Consider the following 19729-nt stretch of genomic DNA (forward strand, 5'->3'; position numbering starts at 1 on the left):
AATTCTACAGACCTCGGATCTGCCAGAGGAGATGAGCTCGAAAAAACAGGATTCGAGTGGGTAACCACAAGAAAGCCACATCAGGAAGAAAAGACAGCCGTAGAGGATGAAACGGACTCCACCGGAAATTGCTGGACACAGAGGGGCAGTAAATACCCTGAGGGGTGGGAGTGCACAAGGCTGGGGCACAGGCAACAGGCAAAACACTGTATGCATGTCACCAAGACAGACTTTCTAGAAGAGGAAGGAAAGAGAGGCTCAGAGAGGACCGTGTCCTCCTCAAGTTCACAGAGCAAGGATGAGACAGACCTGGGATTTGAACCCAGTGTATTAGTTTGCTCGGGCTGCCATAACACAGAACCACAGACTGTGTGGCTTACGCAATAGGCATTTATTTTCTCCCTATTCTGGAGGCTAGAAGTCCAAGATCAAGGCGTCGGCAGGGTTGGTTCCTTCTGAGGTGCCTCTCTTTGGCTTGCAGACAGCCGTCTTCTCCCCGTGTCCTCACATGGTCTTCCATCTGTGCGTGTCTGTGTCCTAATCTCCTCTTCTTATAAGGACACCAGTCACGTTGGATCAGGGCCCACCCTAATGACCTCATTTTAACTTAATTTTTTAAAGGCCCGTCTCCAAAGACAGTCACATTCTGAGGTGCTGGGGGTTAGGACTCCAACACATGAATTTTGCGGGGACATAATTCAGCCTATCACACACAGGTCCCTAGGACACCAGTACCCGTGCCCTTAGCCATCACACACGCATTCTCAAAGTGTGTTCTGTGGACCATCAGCATCAGAATCACGGGGAGGGGGGCTAGCTTTAGACCAAATGAATCAATATCTCTGGGATCCAGACCCAAGAATCTGCATTTTAAACAAAGTCCCCAAGGATGTGGAGGGGACTCGAGTAGGACAGACATACCATCTACCCAACCCAGCCCACCTCTCCAGCAGGACCCCTGCCAGCCCCCAGGCTTCAGCCCCACCCATTCCACTAAGCACTTTTCCCCAGGATCAACACCATCAGATGCCTTCTTTGGGGCTGTGGATTGTCACTAGAAGGAACCCCATAAGCACGGTGGACTGGCCCCCGGGAATTTCAAAGAAAGCTGGACCCACATCTGTTTTATCTGTCAGGGTCCCTAGCTGCTGTGTTTCAAAGCCAATTCTGATCTCAGTTCTTGTCTTAATCAGCTCAGGCGGCCACAACAAAATATCATAGACTGGGTGGTAAACAACGGACATCTATTTCTCACAGTTCTGGAGGCTAGAAGTCCAAGATCAAGGTGCCACATGGTCGGTTTCTCATGAGGGCTCTCTTCCTGGCTTGCAGACGGCTGCCTTCTCCCTGTGCCCTCACATGCTATTTCCTTGGTGCGTGCACGGAGAAAGATCTCTCTCTTCTTACAAGGCCACCAATCCTGTTGGATTAGGGCCCTACTCTGATGACCTCATTTAACCTTAATTATCTCCTAAAAGCTCCATCTCCAAATACAGTCACCTTGGGGGCTAGCGTTTCAACATATGAATGGGGGGGCGCAATTCAGTCCACAGCAGTTCTTTTCCAGCCAAACTTTCTGCTCCTAACTTCAAGCCATCCCATCCCCTCTAGGACCTGCCCACGCTGGGTGAGACTTCGCTTCCTGCTTTCACAAATATGCCATCAAATATGCCTTCCCCGACCCACACTTGGAGCGTGATTTCATTTATCCATGTAGCCAACGATCCACTAGAACACATCTCCAATGGATACAAACGCAGGGGACCCAGAAGGATACAGCCAGTCTGTATTGAAAGAGGAGAAGGCACGGATGATGAAGCCAGAGAGGGAAGGAAGGAAGCCTCTGACCTGGTTCTGTGAGGAAAAAGCAGGCATCCACGGGCAAAAGGGGGGAAGAAGTGTGCTTGGGGCACAGGAAGCACATGCAAAAATGCAGAGGCATGAAGAAGAGGGAACCCTAAGGAATTGCAGCCATGAGCTTGGAGAAGTGCGACTGCACACAGCTGCGGCCAGGCTCAGATGCCAGGGGAAGGGAGTTAGCTGGCATCTGCAGAAGGACCAAAGTAGGAAGTAGAAAAACCCATTGGGCAGCAGAGTGGAGACGATACTGAATGGGGCATGCTGGAACCATCCCTATATATGGCATGGCCTGGGAGCTGATTGAGGAGATGGGTACAAGAAAAGGAGCGAGGCCGTAGGGACAGTAGGGAATTAGCATCATCGGGACTTGGTCCCCAGGAAGGTGGAGGAGAGGAGGGAGCAGTGAGGGGCAGTTGCTAGCGAACGTGGAGAGACTGAGATAGGACCAGTTTGGGGTGGCACAGAGAACTGGCTCAGTTTGGGGCATGTTGAGTCTGTGAGGACTTTGAGATTCTCCCGGATGTGGGTCCGGTGGGCTTTGGGAAGATGTGGGTCTGGAGCTTGGGAAGAGGGGTGGATCCTGGTGGAAGTGTGACAACAGGTGATACAGCCGGAGAAGTCAGGGCAACCGAGAGGAGAAATGGATGGAAAGGGGGAGGTTCTGGAGAACCCAACATTTAAGGATGGGGAACTAGAGAGAGGACCAAAGACCCACAGCCACCCTGACACCCACACCTTCTATAAGCCTGTCTGAAAGCTCTGGAACCTCTAGGTTAATTCCCCCAGTCGAGTCCATAGTTTTGTAACCCTCAGGACATTGCACATCAAATCACAGGATCATAAGGGGCTTCCGTGCCATCTATGGAGTCCCACCTCCTCATGTACACACACAGAGACGCAGAGTGCCACAGAAGACACAGTAAAAACAAAAACCAAGAGGAGTCTTGCAAGATGGAAAGACACTTTGTAAAAAGAAAAAAGTAGCATGTGACTTTGATACAATGCAACTGGATGTAATCGGGGAAGGAACATCTCAGAACTCACCCCTTTTCTGATCTTCTGCAGGGAAACAGGATACATCTTTGAAAACAGACTGGCGACAAGAAATCATAGAAAAGCTGTCAGAAAACAACTGTAGCCCTACTCTCTTTATCCTTTTGGGTCCAACCCTTGTTTCTGCACTGTCGACAAATGCAGTTTTTGGAAAGCACCTGTGTTTTCCACCTTTCCACAAAGGCACAGGAGAGAAGCAAGAGTCTCCTGGTAGCAGGCTGCTATTCCTGAACACACAGCAGAGGCTTCTACGTAAACCGTGATGTGACACCCTCACCTTGATGGATTGGAAGAAAACCCCAGATTGGAAACCAAATTTTAATCCCCCCAAGTCTGCCTTGACCTCCAACAGGAACTCATATCCAGTCTGCACTGGGCAGACTGGATACAGAACAGCAAATCTTGCTCTGCTGGGAGCAAAATACGCTTCTAAAGTCCCGAAGGCCAGAGGGCACCCCCTGGCCCCTAGGGTCAGCAAAACATGAGAGACCCCTCCTTGAAACACGAGCCAGGGGTTTGGTGCCATCTCATGAACTTTCCAAGAGGTAACCAAGGACTTGTGCACAGATGAAAATAGGAAAAACAGGGCGAATGCATTCCAAAGGATTCTACGCGGGCACTGACAAACCCAAATTCACAACTTTTAAACCACAGTGATAGGAAACTACGGGCAGCTGATTCTCATTGTTTGCAGTAGTTATGTTCTATAAAGTCTCCTCAAACACTGAATTAGAAAATACTGCACCACTGTCCCCAGCGGGAATACAGGGTTAGGTTCCTGCAACCCTCTGGCCACAATACTTTCATCACTTGATCAATACATAAGCCTGTCTTATGTGTGTTTCTGTTTTAGGATACCTTACGTCATACATTGTTGATTCATTAACTTGGAAGTCACGATCAGCAGCACCAAGCACTAGCTCGTGGCTGAGCGAAGCTTATCTAACACACTTACTTTCTCCATGAGGCACCTGCCTTACAGCCTTCTTGGCATTATTCTTGTACTAACACCAGATGGGCACTTCAGCAATGGGCAGAGGCCATTTTAAACAGCAGAAAACATGGCACTCAATATATCGCGAAAAAGGACACTTGTTTTCATCCTTGAGGATTGTGGAATTCACAAGACACCAGCCTTCACAAGACGGCAAAGCACGGCCGTGTCTGCCCTCAGCTGGGAACGTGCTGGTGGGCGATTCGAGTTCTTTGCTGCTCTGCGCATGTCCAGGAAAGACCACAAAAGTGGTTGGAGTGTTGATTTTGGAGTCACAAATAAATTTTAGCGACTAGGCGAGTTCGCAAATATGGAATCCGTGAATAATGAGGATCGTATGAGTGCTTAAATTAAACACTTCAATTTTAAGAATATTAATCCAATTATAAGATATTTTTTAAAGTCTAGAGGGAAAACTAGGAATGGAGAACAGATCGGTGTTGCCAGGGATTAGGGGTGGGGATGGTCTAATAATTAAGGGGCGTCCAGAGAGGGCTTGGGCAGTGATGGGACTGTTCTGTGTCCTAATTGTGGGGATGGCCACACGACTCTATGCATGGGTTAAAATTCATAAAACTGTGCACCAAAAAATTCAATTTCACTGTATGGTCTAAAAAGTAAAAATTTTTTTAAAAGACAAACTGATAGCACAGTCACCTCCCAGGATAGAAATGAAATGGTTTTAGGTATAAATTGTTGCAGGAGAACTTTTGTTTTTCCCTCTCTATATTTTTGTAATTTTTTTTTTGCAATGAAAATGCATTACTTGTTATTTTAACTTAACAAAACATAAAGACCAATCACAAAACATAAACCGAGCCATCTCTGATGTATTCTTAATAGAAATTAACACAAGGGGATCTTGAGAGAAAATTTCCTAGCAGACACCACTTTCTTTTGGGTTCTAGACAGGACCAACGGCAAGGAATCCTCATTCAATGTCAAGATGTCAGTTTAAATAAATAAATCCTAAGATCACACACACAGTTTATGAGGGAACATCACTGTTATTTTCTCACCATCGGAACCCATATATTCAGCACAGCAAATAGTAGAAATTTCTTTAATATGGCTTTCTCTGTAAAGGGGAAAACGCAACATCCCTGGGCATTTCATTTAACTTGATTCATGCATGTTATACCAGGGACCACGCAAGCTATCAGGCATGTCGTCATGATCCTCAAGGAGTTTGCTCTAAATCAGGAGTCAGCCAGCTTTCTCTGGAAAGGGCCAAAGTATAAATATTTTGGGGGTCGAGTGATCGCAACTATTTAACTCCAATGTTAGAGCAGAAAAGCAGCCACGGATGATGCATAAAGGAAAGAGTGTGGCTGCGTGCCAATAAAACTTTATTTACAAAAATAGGCATGGGTGGGCAGGGTTTGGCCCACTGGCTGTGGTTTGCTGGCCCCTGTTCTAGATGAAGGAGGTTGACTGTGTGTAAATAAAAAAGTGGGCCAAGAGAGGGTCAGAGTAGGGATTGGTCCTCTATGAAAGACAGAGCTAACATCTTAGCCCAGGAAGGGAACAGAGGAAGGGAAGAGAGAGGACCAGGAGGAAGCCAGGCATGGTGAAAACTTGCCAGGAGACTGCGCCTTCCAGTGGGAGGAAGTGGGCAGTGGCAAACTCAAAGAGGTCAACTAGGGTGAGGCTGCAGAGACGCAGCTGGGAGGTGAGGGATTACCTTCATTAGAGCCATTGGTGAAGTGATGGAGACACAAGCCAGTTGCTATGGGCAGAGCAGTGAGTGAAAGGTGAGAGATCGAGGGTGGTGAGGACCTGCCAGGGGGAGGCTTGGCAGGAGAAGGCTGGAGGGGAGTGGTGGGTAATGGGGTTTGGGAGAGTACTTAGTGTTTATAGGCTGAAAAGAGAAAGGCTTCTGGGTGCATGGACATCCCCGAACAGAGAGGAGGGAGCAGAGACCCAGCTGGGTAGGAGTTCTAGACAGGGAAAAAGTTATCTCCCCGAATGCAGTGGTTCTCAACTGGGGACCGCTAGCAATGTCTGGAGACACTGTTGGTTGTCATGACTTGGAGAGGGGAGGGGCCACTGGCATCTTAGTGGGTAGAGACCAGGGATGCTACTCAACATCCTCCAATGCACAGGATAGCCCCCCACAACCAAGAAGTATCCAACCCCAAATGCCAGGAGCACCGAGCCTGAGAGGTTCTGCTCTAAACCAAATTAAGAATGGAAGTCAACAGCAACTAGAAGGATGTGCAACTATGACATACAACTATCTACTGGGGCTTTGGGGGAAAAAAAAAGGAGGAGGACTGGCAATAGATGTTAGCTCAGAGCTGGTCTTCCTCAGCAAAAAGAGGAGGATTAGCACGGCTGTTAGCTCAGGGCTGATCTTCCTCACCAAAAAATAAATAAATAAATAAAACTGTTAAAAAAAAAAAGAATGGAAGTCAACGATGGAGTTGGGTGAGGTGGAGACCCCAGGGGGCTCAACCCCATAACCTCCATAAGTCAGTGGGGCAGGGATGAATGGCAAGTCTCCAGGAGAGAAGCAGAGGTTAGGAGTAACCCCAGGGAGGTGACTGAGCAGGCAGAAGTTCTGCTCCAAAGGTCCCAGGACACACAAGAGAACACACAAGAGAAACATCTCATGCCATCCTCCAGAAATGAGGGGGATCTGAGAAATGAGGGGGCTCTGGAAGCGAGCATCTCATACGTCAATTATTCAACTCACTGGACCCCCCTAAAACTCTGTGGGTTTTCATTTTAATTAATCCCACACTGCCTTCACTCTCTGGCTTTGCAATCCCCCCACCCCACGCCCAAGTAATCTCAGGCCAGAGCCAGCCAATCCAAGGAGAAATGGTGGGGAAAGCCATTGCCCTCTTCAGCAAAGCAACAGAGACGCCACAGGAGAATGAACCAGGGTGGAACATCCCATACAACATCTCCAAGAAAGAGTCCTTCATTCCTGAAAAATCACATTGATCTCCCTCCACCGCCCAGCCCCGCCAAAATGTCGTGTCAGTTAATGTAAGAGATTAATGATCTGTAAACTTTCTCGCCCCTCTCCAAACCTCTGAGGGGCCTCACATCTTATGTATTTGATAGGATTTTGTTAACCATTACCGCAGGGTAGGGATGGGGAGGCTGGGACCCCAATGAACAACCTTTTATTGAGAAGCCAGTGCTCTGCAGCCAGACAAGCTGGGGCTCTAATTCCAGCTCTGTAACCAGGTCAAGTTGCTCGCCTACAAAAAGGGAGGGCAGACTCTACCTCATAGGGTCATGGTGAGAATTAACTGAGATTATATATGCAAAGCATATGGCACAGCTCCCACTGAGTGTTTCCTTTTATTCTTGTTAGTTAGGTATTATCTGGAGAATAAAGGAGCAGTGGCTTGGAGGACTGGTGAGGACATGAAGGAAAAGAGTTGAATCAAGAAGAAATATTTACCAGATGCCTACTATGTGCCAGGCACCGTTCTAGGCTCTAGAAATGTCGCAGTGAATGAAATACACATAAGCCTCTGCCCTTGTGGGAACTGTAAATGTGTAACGAAGTGGTAAATCCATCTGTTCACTCCTGGAAGCCCAGGTGTAAATCCACAATTAATTACCAAATCCACAAGGAACAGAGGAACAGGGAACCACACGTACACAAATGCATACACACACACAACCACAAAGCCTGGTGTAGGTCTGACAACTTGTCTTGGATTTTCTTAACAAGAACCTAAACCAATTGCCATCCTTCCTTCATTGAGCGCTCACTGTACACCAGGCATACGGGGGCATCAAGACATTGCGTAATTGGCAGAGGTGCTCAGCAAACCTGGTTTTCAACTCCTGAGCCTGTGTATGCTTTCTCCCACACCTCACTCACCATCAGGGAACTCAAGGAGTCTCTTCCTTTCCTCCCCAACCCCTTCCTCATCATGACTGATTTCCTTTTATGGAGAAATCTGAAGTAACCCAACAGATATTTTTAAAGCACAGCCTCAGACACCACGGTGGGAATCTCCAGCCATCTTCTCTTAAACAATTCTTCAGTCCTTGTCCCACAACCAGAAAGGCCTGCTGTCAAGCCCCAGAAGCATGCTGGGGTTGGGGTTGGCCTCTGTCTGCTGCCACACAGGGACACGCAGGAGGGAGGCCCATGGGGTTAGGGCATATGAGAGGCTCATCCAAGGTTAGAGACCTCCCAAGTCTGACGGCAAAAGACCGCTTCATGACGGGCGAAGCTGGAGGGGGAGGTTAGCAAGGAGCCCCGGCAGCAGTCCAGAGCCTTGGGCGGGCACCACACAGAGAGGTTCCAGCCCTCCCTCTGGCACTGACTTGGGGCAATAAGTTATGCGTCCTCTCTGAGCCTCAGTTTACTCCTTTATGAAATGGGCGAACAACAGCATCAGCCTTTAGGGGCCATTCTGAGGGTCCAGAGAGATAGGATGGCGCAGCCCGTGGCATTCGGTGACACCCACTATAATAATCATGATAAAAACGTCCACTCCTTCTGCTACTATAACTGTGCTGTTCCCAAGGCGCCGGAGTTTGCCTCCGGACATCTGGAAACAGAATCCCAAAGTGTAAACATGGACCTGAAGTCCGGGGTAGCCACGGGCCTCGATCCCAGGAAGGGAATGGAGGGATTCTACAGTTCCCCGCCCCGGGCAGCGTCACCTAGCAGCAGCGACCCCAAGGGACCCCCCTGGTCTGTCACCCTCGACTCTGGCTCCTAACCGTGTGCGCCCCGCGCATTTGGCTGTCCGTGGCCGCCCGGACCCAGGGACCCCACTTCTCGGAGGCGACCCAGAGAGGATGTGTGTCCCCTCTCCGGAGCGACTTGGGGTCGGAGAGAGCCAGGCACGGGTCCGAGGCGCGCTCCGGAGAGGCGCCCGCGGCAGAGCAGGCACTGGCGCAAGGTTGCTCCAGCCCGGGGCCGGCACACGGGGCGCGGAGACGTGAGCCCAGGCGGGCAAAGACCAAGGTCAGCGGCTTCCCGCCCCCAGCGGGACCAGAGTGACCGCCCCGGCCACCCGCCTCCCCACCCGGGAGGGCTCTTGGTCCACAGCTGGGGCTCCATTTTGGCGAGGGATCGCCTCCCCACCGCACGACTCCCCGCCCACTCCCGGACCCCAGACTCACCCTCTCCGGGGTACAGGTGGCCCGCGGCGCCCAACAGCAGCGCGGCCACGGCCACCAGCAGCGGCGCGGCGCCGCCCCCCGCCCGCCCCCGGCGCCCATGGCTGGGGTCCCGACGGATCAGAGCGCGCGGCGCTGGCCCGCGAGGGTCATGCTCCGAAGTGGCCGCCCGAGGGGCGCTGGGGGCGTGTCCTTTTCTTCCACGCCCGTGGCCCTCGGGTCGCAGCCCCCGCCCGGGAGGCTCCTTGAATCAGCCCCCGGAGGGGCGCGCGGCCTCGGCCGCTGCAAATCCGGCGGCGCGGCTCGGCGGAGGCGGCCCCGACCCCGGGCTACTGATGCCCTAGAACCAACTGCTTCCTGCTACCTGGAAGTGGATTTTAGTGAGGCTGGCTGTGCGGTTCACCCTAATGAAGAACTTTCTAACAGTGATATCCAAACAAAAATGGAATGGGCTGCCTCATTGGCAGCATTTTCCAAAGTCAGTCCATGATGTAAGGAAGTAAGATAAGTTAGTTCTGTGATTATAGAATTCAGAGTTTGAGAGGGAAAACAAGCATTGTTCACATAGTTTCAGAATAGTCTAATCAGAAATGTAATAGAGACACATGCTTGATGCTTTGGGTACCCAGAGAATCAAACTCTGCCTGGGGTGGGGACAGGGAAGACTTCACAGAGGAGGAGGCATTGGAACTGAGTTTTGAAGATCAAGTAGGAATTTTCCAGGCAGCTAGGGGAGGGAAAGTTGTTCCAAGCAGAAGAAATAGATCACATGAGCTATATGGATTGGTGGTTAGGAGAGTGTACCCAGGAGCTTGGATCCCAGCTCAAATACTTTGTATCAACATGACCTTGAGCAGCTACTCAACCTCAGTTTTTTCATCCATAAAATGGATGGTGATAATTTGGGTCACAGGCATTGTTGTAAAGATTATATCAAAGCATGAATGTTAAGAGCTTAGTACCTGCCACACAGCAAGTGCTCAATAAATTGTGCACTTAAAGAGTGCACAATTCTCTGGAAGGGGAAAGCATTAAAGAGCTCTGGCTGGATGATCTGCACTTAGCATGGTGCCAGGCACATAGGACATTCTTGTCAATGTCGACTCCTGTTATTATTATTCAACATCATGACCCCTTCCATGGTCAAGCCTGACCTTGTCCAGTTCATCCTCATGAGTGCTGCTCTGTGATGCCCTTGTCCTTACTGGGTAGAAACCCACCTGCTCCTTCTCTGGCCTCTGAGATCCCTTAGCAGAGTCTTTAAAAATTCACTCATTCCCAACCCCACTGGCTTACAACAGGGTTTTTCCACCTTGGCATTATTTGTGGACAGATAATTCTCTGTTGTGGGGAGCTGTCCTGTGCATTGCATGAAGTTTAGCAGCATCCCTGGCCTCAACCTACTTGATGCCAGCAGCACTTCCCTCTCACCATCTAGTCAGGAAAACCAAAAATGCCTCCACACATGGCCAAATGTCCCCAGGAAGTAGAATGAGCCTACTCACACCTTTCAGTCAACTTATAGCCAATCAATCCCCCCAGTCACCAGTACCCCAGCTGGTAAAGGGCTTCTACTGCAGACTCCTGTCCAGGGCTATTTAAGTGTCCAAATAAATCTGATCTTGCTCTGTCCACTCACATGTCCTCACCCTGAAAGGAGCTGACACTGACTGAGTGCTGACTGTGTAGCAGTCATCTGGCTGTTTTACGTGCTTAATGCTTTAATCCTCAAGTCCTGGAGATGGATGGTGGAGATGGTTGCACAACAATGTGAATACACTTAATGCCATGAACAGTGCACTTAGAAGTGGTTAAAATGGTAAATTGTGTTATGTATGTTTTATCACAATAAAATAAAAGAGTGCCTGTATGTATTGTTATTTATATGTGGTGTTTTTTTTTTTTTTTTGGATAAGATAGAGGTTGAGAGAAGCATAGAGACTTATCCAGTATCACCCAGCAAGGAAGTAATAGAGCCAAGATTTGAACAAATAGGGATTTGATTTCAAAGTCCCTATTTTTATCTTGGCATTCTACACCCCGCCTCCAAAAAAAAAAAAACACTGTAATATATATTTCAGGAGTTTTTACACACACACACGCACACACTCTGTCCTGTGAGCCCTCAAACTCACCTTTCCTTCCAAGGTGCCCAGAGGGTCCCACTGTTCTTGATGCATCTTTTAAAAAATGCAAAGCCCTGGATATTTGGAATCTCTAACCAGCAGTTCCTCAGAGGCTAGCAATTCTGGTTGTGGTCCCCTAGTGTCATGAGCTTTTGTCAAACTCTTTCCCCCCCAAGACCTCTTTTGGAAAAGATGTTTCCACCCACCCAACCTCCCCAACCCCTGCCCTGCCAGTCACACAGCCAGAGCTGGCAGAGTTAGCCATGACTCACTTGAATCCGGGCTGGATTATCACACTGTGACTCCTAAATCAATACTTCTCATTTGGGTTGAAGAGAAGCCCCTTCAGCAACTTTCCAAGTGTGGTTTTACCTCTTTCTTTCCCCATTTTCATTAAGGATGCCAAAATTTGGGTCTGAGGACCCCTTTGTTGACACTGAGTGACCAGGGTGAAGACACCAGCATTATTTCCCTTCTTGTTGCCAGTAAAACTCTCACATCTCTCCACGATGGCCAGGCATGAAATGGACCCTTGATCATCTTAATAATCAAATGACATTTTGCAGGACACTGTCATTTATATTATTTATTTAAGCCTCACAATCCATTAGCACAGCTTAAGGATCCACAGCAGAGCTCACTCAATAAACAGTTGTTGAATGAATATATTCTGCAAGGGAAACACTATTTTGGTTGGAACTAATTTTAATGACAAATTGGCTGAGAGAGTGGATGTGACTTACCTAAAGTCACACAGCTACTAAGAGGGCAGACTAGGATTTGAACTCCCATCTGTCTGATTCCAAATCATAAGTTCTCTCAACACTGGATGTTGCTTCTTTCCTGGAGTTAATGCTCAGCTCTTCTGCCCAGGAGGCCAGAACTGAGAACTCCCCTAGGGGATCACAGTTGTGGATGGCCAGTCCTCAGAAGGTGAGCTGAAGGTGCCCCCAACCCATGCTAGAAAGTTTGTTCTGGTACCAGCCTCATGACCAAGGTCACGTGCCCATGCCTGGCTGCTTCCAACAGCTTTTATGGAAGGTCAGCATGGGTTGACCTTCAAGATGGATTGAACATCAACATAGATGACTTCCTGCTGTCTAGAGGCCTGGCCTTCTTGGGTTCACAGCGATGAAGACAGACAGGGAAAGAACAAGCACAACTCAGACTCAACTCAGCACGTTTGTGGGAAACAACATGAGCAGTTCTTTGGATTCATCCTGCCATGAATGTCTAGTCTCTCAATCATGCCTAGACGCCCAAGATCTCCACAAGGCTGGGTTCCAAGGTCTTTCCCCCACTTACCATGGTCTGTGTGTGGAGTGAGGGACCTTTCTCAACACCCCATGAGCATGTCAACCCCCTCATTCCAAGACAGTCTCAGATAAAACCTCCCTGGATTCCAGCATCCTGGGCTTAACCAGTGCTGCCTCTGTCTGTGCAGAGATAGTTGTCATCGCCTGGGTATGGAAGCTCCAGGGAGAGCTGTTGCATCAGAAACCCCTCTGGGTCTACCTTTCTGCTGGAGAGAAAATTGGTTGCAATGGGAGCCTAGAGCCCTTTATGTTTGGATTGTCGCTGGAGGATCATGGAATAACATTTACTCATCTCACAACCACAGAAGGATGAGCAGCACTGATGTGGATAATTGAATGCGACAAACATCCAAGTCTTTTTGTTTAGATCCAATTAGGAAGAGGAGATGAGGGAATCCATTATTGCAAATGGACCCATGCTCAAAAACAAAACCAATTCTGATGTCCAGGAGACTTCTTCTGAGTTAAATAATGAGGCAGTGATGGTGGTGGAACAGCTAGGAGGCAGCTTCACTGGCTTGAGACATTTCTTCATCTTCCATTCTTGAGGAGCCTGCAAGTCTCAGGAGATGCAATGGTCTAGAGATAGATGACTCTAGTGCCCATGAACTTATTATGTGTCCACAACCAGAGCCAAAGGAAAGGGCAGAGACCAGAGAGCCAGGCTATCCTCAACAAAGTTGCCCTCTGCAGAAAGTCACAGGCAAGGCCAAAGCAGAGTGATTTACCCAGAGCTCTGCTCAAACCAAAGCTGAGTCAGACAGGTGGCAACAAGGTGTAACCAAGACAGAAGCAGGAACAAGTGACATATGCTAAGGACTTTATTTATAGTAGTAACTATTAGCAAATTCCTTGTACCATGCCACCACTCTCTACTCCCAAGTGCATGGCAGATGTTAGTCATTGATCTCATTGTTTTCTACCTCTGACCTTAGATGGAGCTTCCCAACCTAGCACGCCATACAGCCAGAGCTTACAAATTGGATTTGACATTCATCATGAAATCTTCTTTCCAAGCAGATTCTAGACCAGGACTCAAAGCAGTTGGGATAGTCTGCATGGAGATAAAGAGCTTGTACCAGAAAGTTATTCCACACACTGCTTCCTTTGTTGAGAAAGTCTTGTTCTGGAAGAAATGTCAGTTGAACTAAAGGTTAGTGATGCTGTTGATTGACAGTCCATCCCAAAGTCATTTCCCCCTCAAGGGCCAATAAGAGCTCATGGACCACACTTTACATAGCACTGCCATAGACCATGAGATCCTGGACAGGAAGTATCCTGCTATTATTCATTTCTGTGTAACTGTTACCCAAGGTACCTGGACACTTCAATGTTTGTTGAACAGACAGGGATGGAACAGACAGGAGTTTGGAAAGAGAAATCAGGATATGGAGAATTGGGCAGGGGATCTTGGATCCTCAACACCTAGCATGTTGACTTGCATCAAAGATGGATGGATGGGTGGATAGGCAGGTGGGTGGATGGAAGGGTGTAGGAATGGATAGAACAAGCCATGATTCAAGTTATTTGTGGCTGAGTCATGTTGTTCTAAGGAACAGATGAAGAAAAATAAAGATGAAAAAGAAATTGTTAGTAGTCTTGGTGTGTGCCTCAAATATTTGTCCTTGCATACCACCTTCATAATTTTGCCATTTCCATGTTCCATCCACACTAACGTTTTCTCAATACAGGTATCTCCTGCTTAATGTCAGTTGTCCACTCTTGAAAAGCAGATGCACACAAAACTGTCTATTGGAACCCTATATTCCATTATTTAAATGGGAAAAGTTGTATTTTACATCAACCCCAAACTCTCAACCAATCTCCTGAAATATAGCTAAAACCAGTGAAATGCTTACGTATCAGTAACAAGCTATCATGCTGGGATATGACATACTTAAAACATTGCTTCCTGTTGACTGAGAAATGAACAGAGCTATTAACAGTGTGAAGTCATATTTCTTTTCCATTGCTTCCTTTTCCAAGATTTTCTTCACTCTCTCAACTTTTGGGGGAATCATTGGACAACACTAACCTTTGCTTTTGTCAAAATGTAGACGGTCCTTGAGGAAACAAGTTCATGACAAGCACATAACAGCAGAGAATGACTCACATTGAGTGTGATGTTGTCATAACCTCTCGGCACCAGTAATACCTGAGACGCACACTCTCCTTTGTTACCACTTGGGACACTTTTTCTATACACTGTTTTGTTTAAAGTCTTGTACTTAGCTTGGTGTCAATGTCAACTTTTCCTCTGTAACTATGGGCCAGAAAACATTATATTGAGAGACAGACACATTTTATGAAGTTTGGGCATTAACAAGACATTTTTGCATTCTACTAGGAAAAGTTTAAACAGGGAGATAGTCTGTGGAATATACCTGTGTTTTTCTTTAATCACTCACTTTTAGTTGTTTTTTTAGAATTTACTTAATTTCCTCTTTTATGCTGACAAGTCATCACCATTAGCCTTTGGAAAAGATAAGCGTAAAATGATGGAAATGGCTGAAAAAAATAACACCAAGTCTTTTCTCAGGGTTTCTAACTTTTTACATGAAAACTTTTAAACCTACAGAAAAGTGGAAGGAACAACCATGTACCCTTAACTAATTGTTACTCTTTTGCCACATGGCTTTCTCGCTTTACATACATATAAACACACAACCACACTCACTTTCACATAACATCAAATTCACAAATTCATGTGACGCGAAATACACCTAACATAAAATTAACCATTTTAAAGTGTATAATTCCATGGTATTTAGTATATTCACAAGGTTGTGCAATCATAACCTTTATCTAGTTCCCAAAATTTTCCATCACCCCAAAGAAGACTCTATATTTATTAAGTAGCTAACTCCCATTATCAATCCCCCGGCATCTGGCAGCCACCTATCTGCCGTCTGTACCCACAGATTTACCTATGGTGGATATTTCATATAAATAGAATCATACAGTATGTGACCTCTTTTGTCTGAATTCTTTTACTTATTATAATGTTTTAGAGGTTCATCCATGTTGTAGCATTGTTGTAGGCTGAGTTATATCTCTTCAAAATTCATATGTTGAAATTTTAACCCCGCAGGAGCAGAGAACCCAGCTGTATTTACAGATAGAGTCATTAAAGAGGTAATTACGTGAAAATGAGGTCATTCGGATGGGATCTAATCCAATATGACTCATGACCTTATACGAAGAGAGCAGGGATAATGTAAGCAAAATGGTGGAATGGGAAGCCCCAGACTTCTTTCCCCAACATGGACATACTGATTTAACAATACATGGATTATTTCCCTTTGTGAAATCCAGAGACCAGTTGAAAGGCTCCTGCACCTCAGCTGAGCATGAGATCAGCTGCATTGAAGCCAGCAGGAAAATACACGACACCATCTCACCATAATTCCTCCCCCATCATAGCACCACACAATCCAGGAGGAAACCCCCAGCTCCCAGATTCTCCCTGAGAAAGGAAGGAAAGCGCTGTACTACACATCCCATATTCTAGCATTTTGAGGGGCTGCCTGAAGGACTGGTTTCTGTCTTGCCTGAGTCTGAGCACTGATGGGAAAGTGGCCCAGGTTGGGAGCCACTGAGAACAAAGGTGATGGTTTAGACTAGTGTGCACTCCCCGGCCATAGACCTTTCCCCATGTCAGCACAAGGCAAGTGAGCTAAAAACCCCCAGTCCTGGCTTCTCCTTGAGGAGGGAAAGAATTGGAGAATTTGTCCAACATTCCAGCCTTTCAGGGGGTTACCCAATGAACTGACATCTATATAAGAGATTCTTCTCTGAGAATCAACCAGTCCCAAAAAGAAAGAAAAAGCTACCACTACGGAATCCCCAAGGAAACAGCCCAGCCAGGTCACCCTAAATAGAAAACCAAGTCAACAGGCTAACACATGTGCATAGAGCTTCCCATCAACTCTTTTACCCAATTAACCAAAAACATCTCATACAAGGGACAGAGACCGAAACAGTCATTCTGAAAATAAAGGCACTTTGGAGGAAACAGACTTTGAGGGAAGAAGAAATTAAAAAGAAATTCTTAGTAATATTAGAAATATAACTGAATAGAACTCAGAGATATAACTACAAAGATAATATCCATGAAACAAAGGATTTTATCTTTACTTTAAATAACAAAAAAAATCTTTTAGAATGTTTTTAATGATAGGAGACATGAAAAACTCAATAGAAGTGTTGAAATATAAAATTTAGGAAGACATCACAAAAGAACAAAGAGAAAAATAGTAGAAAAATGATGAATAAGTCAAAGAATCATCACAGATGGCCCAACAAAGAAACAACAGGCATTTCAGATGTATGGAAATATGAGAAGAAAAAAACAGAAAAATTCAAAGAAATAATGCAAGAAAATTTTCCAGAATGGAAGTTGTGAATTTCAAGATTGAAAATTGCTCAGCAGAGTAGACAAAAATAATATATCCTATAAGCTTCCAGAGAGATAAAACACCTTTCCTACAAAACTCAAAAATAAGAATGCCCTGGAACTTTTCAACAGGAACAAAAAATACTAGAAGGCAATGGAGTGATCTCTTCAAAATGCTCAAGGAAAATTAATTCCAACCCAGGATTCTATAGCTGGTCAAATAACCATTTAAGTGTGAGAATAGAATAAAGACATCTTTTGGGCCGGCCCCATGGCTTAGTGGTTAAGTGCATGTGCTCTGCTACTGGCGGCCCATGTTCGGATCCTGGACGTGCACCAACGCACTGCTTCTCCGGCCATGCTGATGCCACGTCCCACATACAGCAACTAGAAGGATGTGCAACTATGATGTACAACTATCTTCTGGGGCTTTGGGAAAAAAAAAAAAGGGAGGAGGATTGACAACAGATGTTATCTCAGAGCCAGTCTTCCTCAGCAAAAAGAGGAGGATTAGCATGGATGTTAGCTCAAGGCTGATCTTCCTCACACACACACACAAAAAGAATAAAGACATCTTTAGACCTGATGGTATTTTCAAAAAGTGTGTCTCCATTGACTCTTTCTCAGGGAGCACGTGTGCCACCTCAATGGGGCATAAACATAAAGAGAAAATACAGACTATAGGAAACAGAGGATTCAACCCAAAATGGAATCTATAGGATAATGGTGAAGGGGGATCCTAGGATGGCAGCTGTCAGCTAGTTCAGCCTGAAGCAGGTCAGAAGGCTCCAATAGAGGTTTCTTCAAGAAAATTAAATTGATAGAAAACATCGTGTGTTTGAAAGTTTCGAGAGAAGATTTACATAAATACAGAGAGTTTTGGGTTCCAAAACAAAAAGAAAAGAAGAAGACTCAGTCTCTCACCACCACTCCTGCCCGAAACTCACCTGCTGATACCAGCAACACCTGCATACACATTTGTGCGAGGAAACTCACAGGGGTAGCACTGGTTCCATCATATCTGGAGAGCCTGCCTCACCAAACACACACACTGCTGTGGACTTAAAGTAGAAAGATGATGTGAAATATCCAGATACTTGGTCTACAGGCTGGAAAAACAGACCCTAGATTTGCACAGTGCTATGCATCCTGTTTGCACAAGACAAAGGCGAGAGACACATATCTTCTGTAGGTCCTTTCCCTTGCTCTTAAGTCTGTGGATCCAGGGCCATGAGCAGACCCAGTGAGAGATGCCCATCAGCTCTCCCCATCTCACAATGACTCCTGAGGACACCTCCCTGGAATGTGTCACGCCCTGGTTAGCCTACCAGCACCTTCTCCACCCGAGCAGTGACGAGCTAATTGTCAAGGGATGGAGGTCCCAGGGGAGGCCTCTTCTGGCTTCCTCTTTCAACTGCAGAGAATATTAACAGCAGTGGGAGTCAGGTGCCCTACATCTAACATTTGCCCCAGCAGAGCATGAGAAAACAATTATGCTCAGTTCTTAACTGACCACAGGAATGGAGGAGGGAATATTTGCATGGATGACTGAAAAGCACCAGACCATTGAAAACCATGGAGAGTTCTGCATGAGAAGAATGGGAGAAGAGGTCTGTTTTATTTTATTCATATTTAAGTGGTTCTTTTCTTTTCTTTTCTTTTCTCCTCTCTTCTCTTCTTTTCTTTTTTCTTTTATTGCTGGGAAGATTTGCCCTGAGCTAACATCTGTGCCAGTTTTCCTCTATTTTGTATGTGGGTTGCTGCCACAGCATGACTGATGAGTGGTGTAGGTCCACACCCTGGAACTGAGACTCGACTGCTGAAGCAGAGCATGCTGAACTTAACCACTCGACCACAGGGCCAGCTCCCAAGGAATCTGTTTTAAAATGTAGGTTTATTATTATTCAGGTATGGTGAGGCCAACAGGTAAGGAGATGATTACCATTGAGAAGATACCCTATTTCTTACGGTTCCCAAGAGGAGGTGGCACACCATGCCGTGGGGGTCACATGGGGAGGCACCAGGGTCAGTCAGGAGGCAGAGGGAGAGAGAGGAAAACGTGAGCAACAGCCTTTATTCTGGTTTCCACGGAAAAAATGGGTGAGGCAGGGTTAGCAGGCTTAGGATTGTCTAGTGTAAATCACTTCAGCAGACTCTGGGGTGTAGGCACTGTCCCTAGTTGTCTGGTACCTGGCCCCTGGGTGATCTAGTAAGTGGACAGTGGCCATGAGTATAAGAGCTCCATGAAGGAGAGGGTTGAGGTGTGGGCTCTGCATTGGTTGGTTTGCACATGAAAGGTGCACTCACAGGTCAGTTGTTTGCTGTCTCTAGGAATTAGCTAGTCCTGGGAGGAGCAGTCTCTCCGAGCAAGTCCCCAAGACGCCAAAGCATCAAAAATACAGAATAAAAAGATATGATTAATACAACATTCCTGTGTGTTCTCCAGGGTTTGTGGCAAGACGGCTCGAGTAATCAGTGGTTCTCAGCAAGGAATACACAGTAGAGTGAGCTGGAAATTTTTAAAAATGTGATGCTCAGGCCACACCCCAGGTCAAGCGAATCAGCATCTCTGGGGAGTGGGGACCTCCAGACTAAAGAACGGATGCAGCTGCTCGTTTCAGCAGAGCCAGAAGGAGGTGCAGTGTCCTGGAAAAACTGTGATTTCCCCATGTAAAAACACCCCAAATTCAGCATCACAATCCTCTCAGGGGAGGATCCACAGAGAGCTTCCCATGTGTCTGTCACGTTTTTATTGCTTATGTTGTGTGGTGGATACACACAGGCACTTGAGATTCTGTGTGTGTGTGTGTGTGTGTGTGTGTGTATGTGTGTACAGTTGATCGTCATCATTCACAAAGACTATATCTGAGAATTCACC

The 19729-nt window shown here is 46.6% G+C and overlaps 1 protein-coding gene across 1 annotated transcript in view; it reads right to left on the reverse strand.

The window, feature by feature from the left end:
* The window catches only part of LOC147911240 (insulin receptor-like), a 98907-nt gene extending 81078 nt beyond the window's left edge, over positions 1–17829 (reverse strand). The window contains exons 1-2 of the mRNA XM_087428395.1: positions 17799–17829; positions 9017–9148 (exon numbers count right to left, since the gene is read on the reverse strand). Of these exons, the coding sequence (XP_087284521.1) occupies positions 9017–9148; positions 17799–17829 (163 nt within the window). The remainder of the gene's footprint in view (positions 1–9016; positions 9149–17798) is intronic.
* Between the last annotated feature and the right edge of the window lie 1900 nt (positions 17830–19729).

This window comes from Ceratotherium simum, unplaced genomic scaffold, assembly GCF_057802395.1.
Source record: "Ceratotherium simum simum isolate JZ-2026a unplaced genomic scaffold, ASM5780239v1 HiC_scaffold_45, whole genome shotgun sequence".
In the NCBI taxonomy this organism is placed as follows: Eukaryota; Metazoa; Chordata; class Mammalia; order Perissodactyla; family Rhinocerotidae; genus Ceratotherium; species Ceratotherium simum.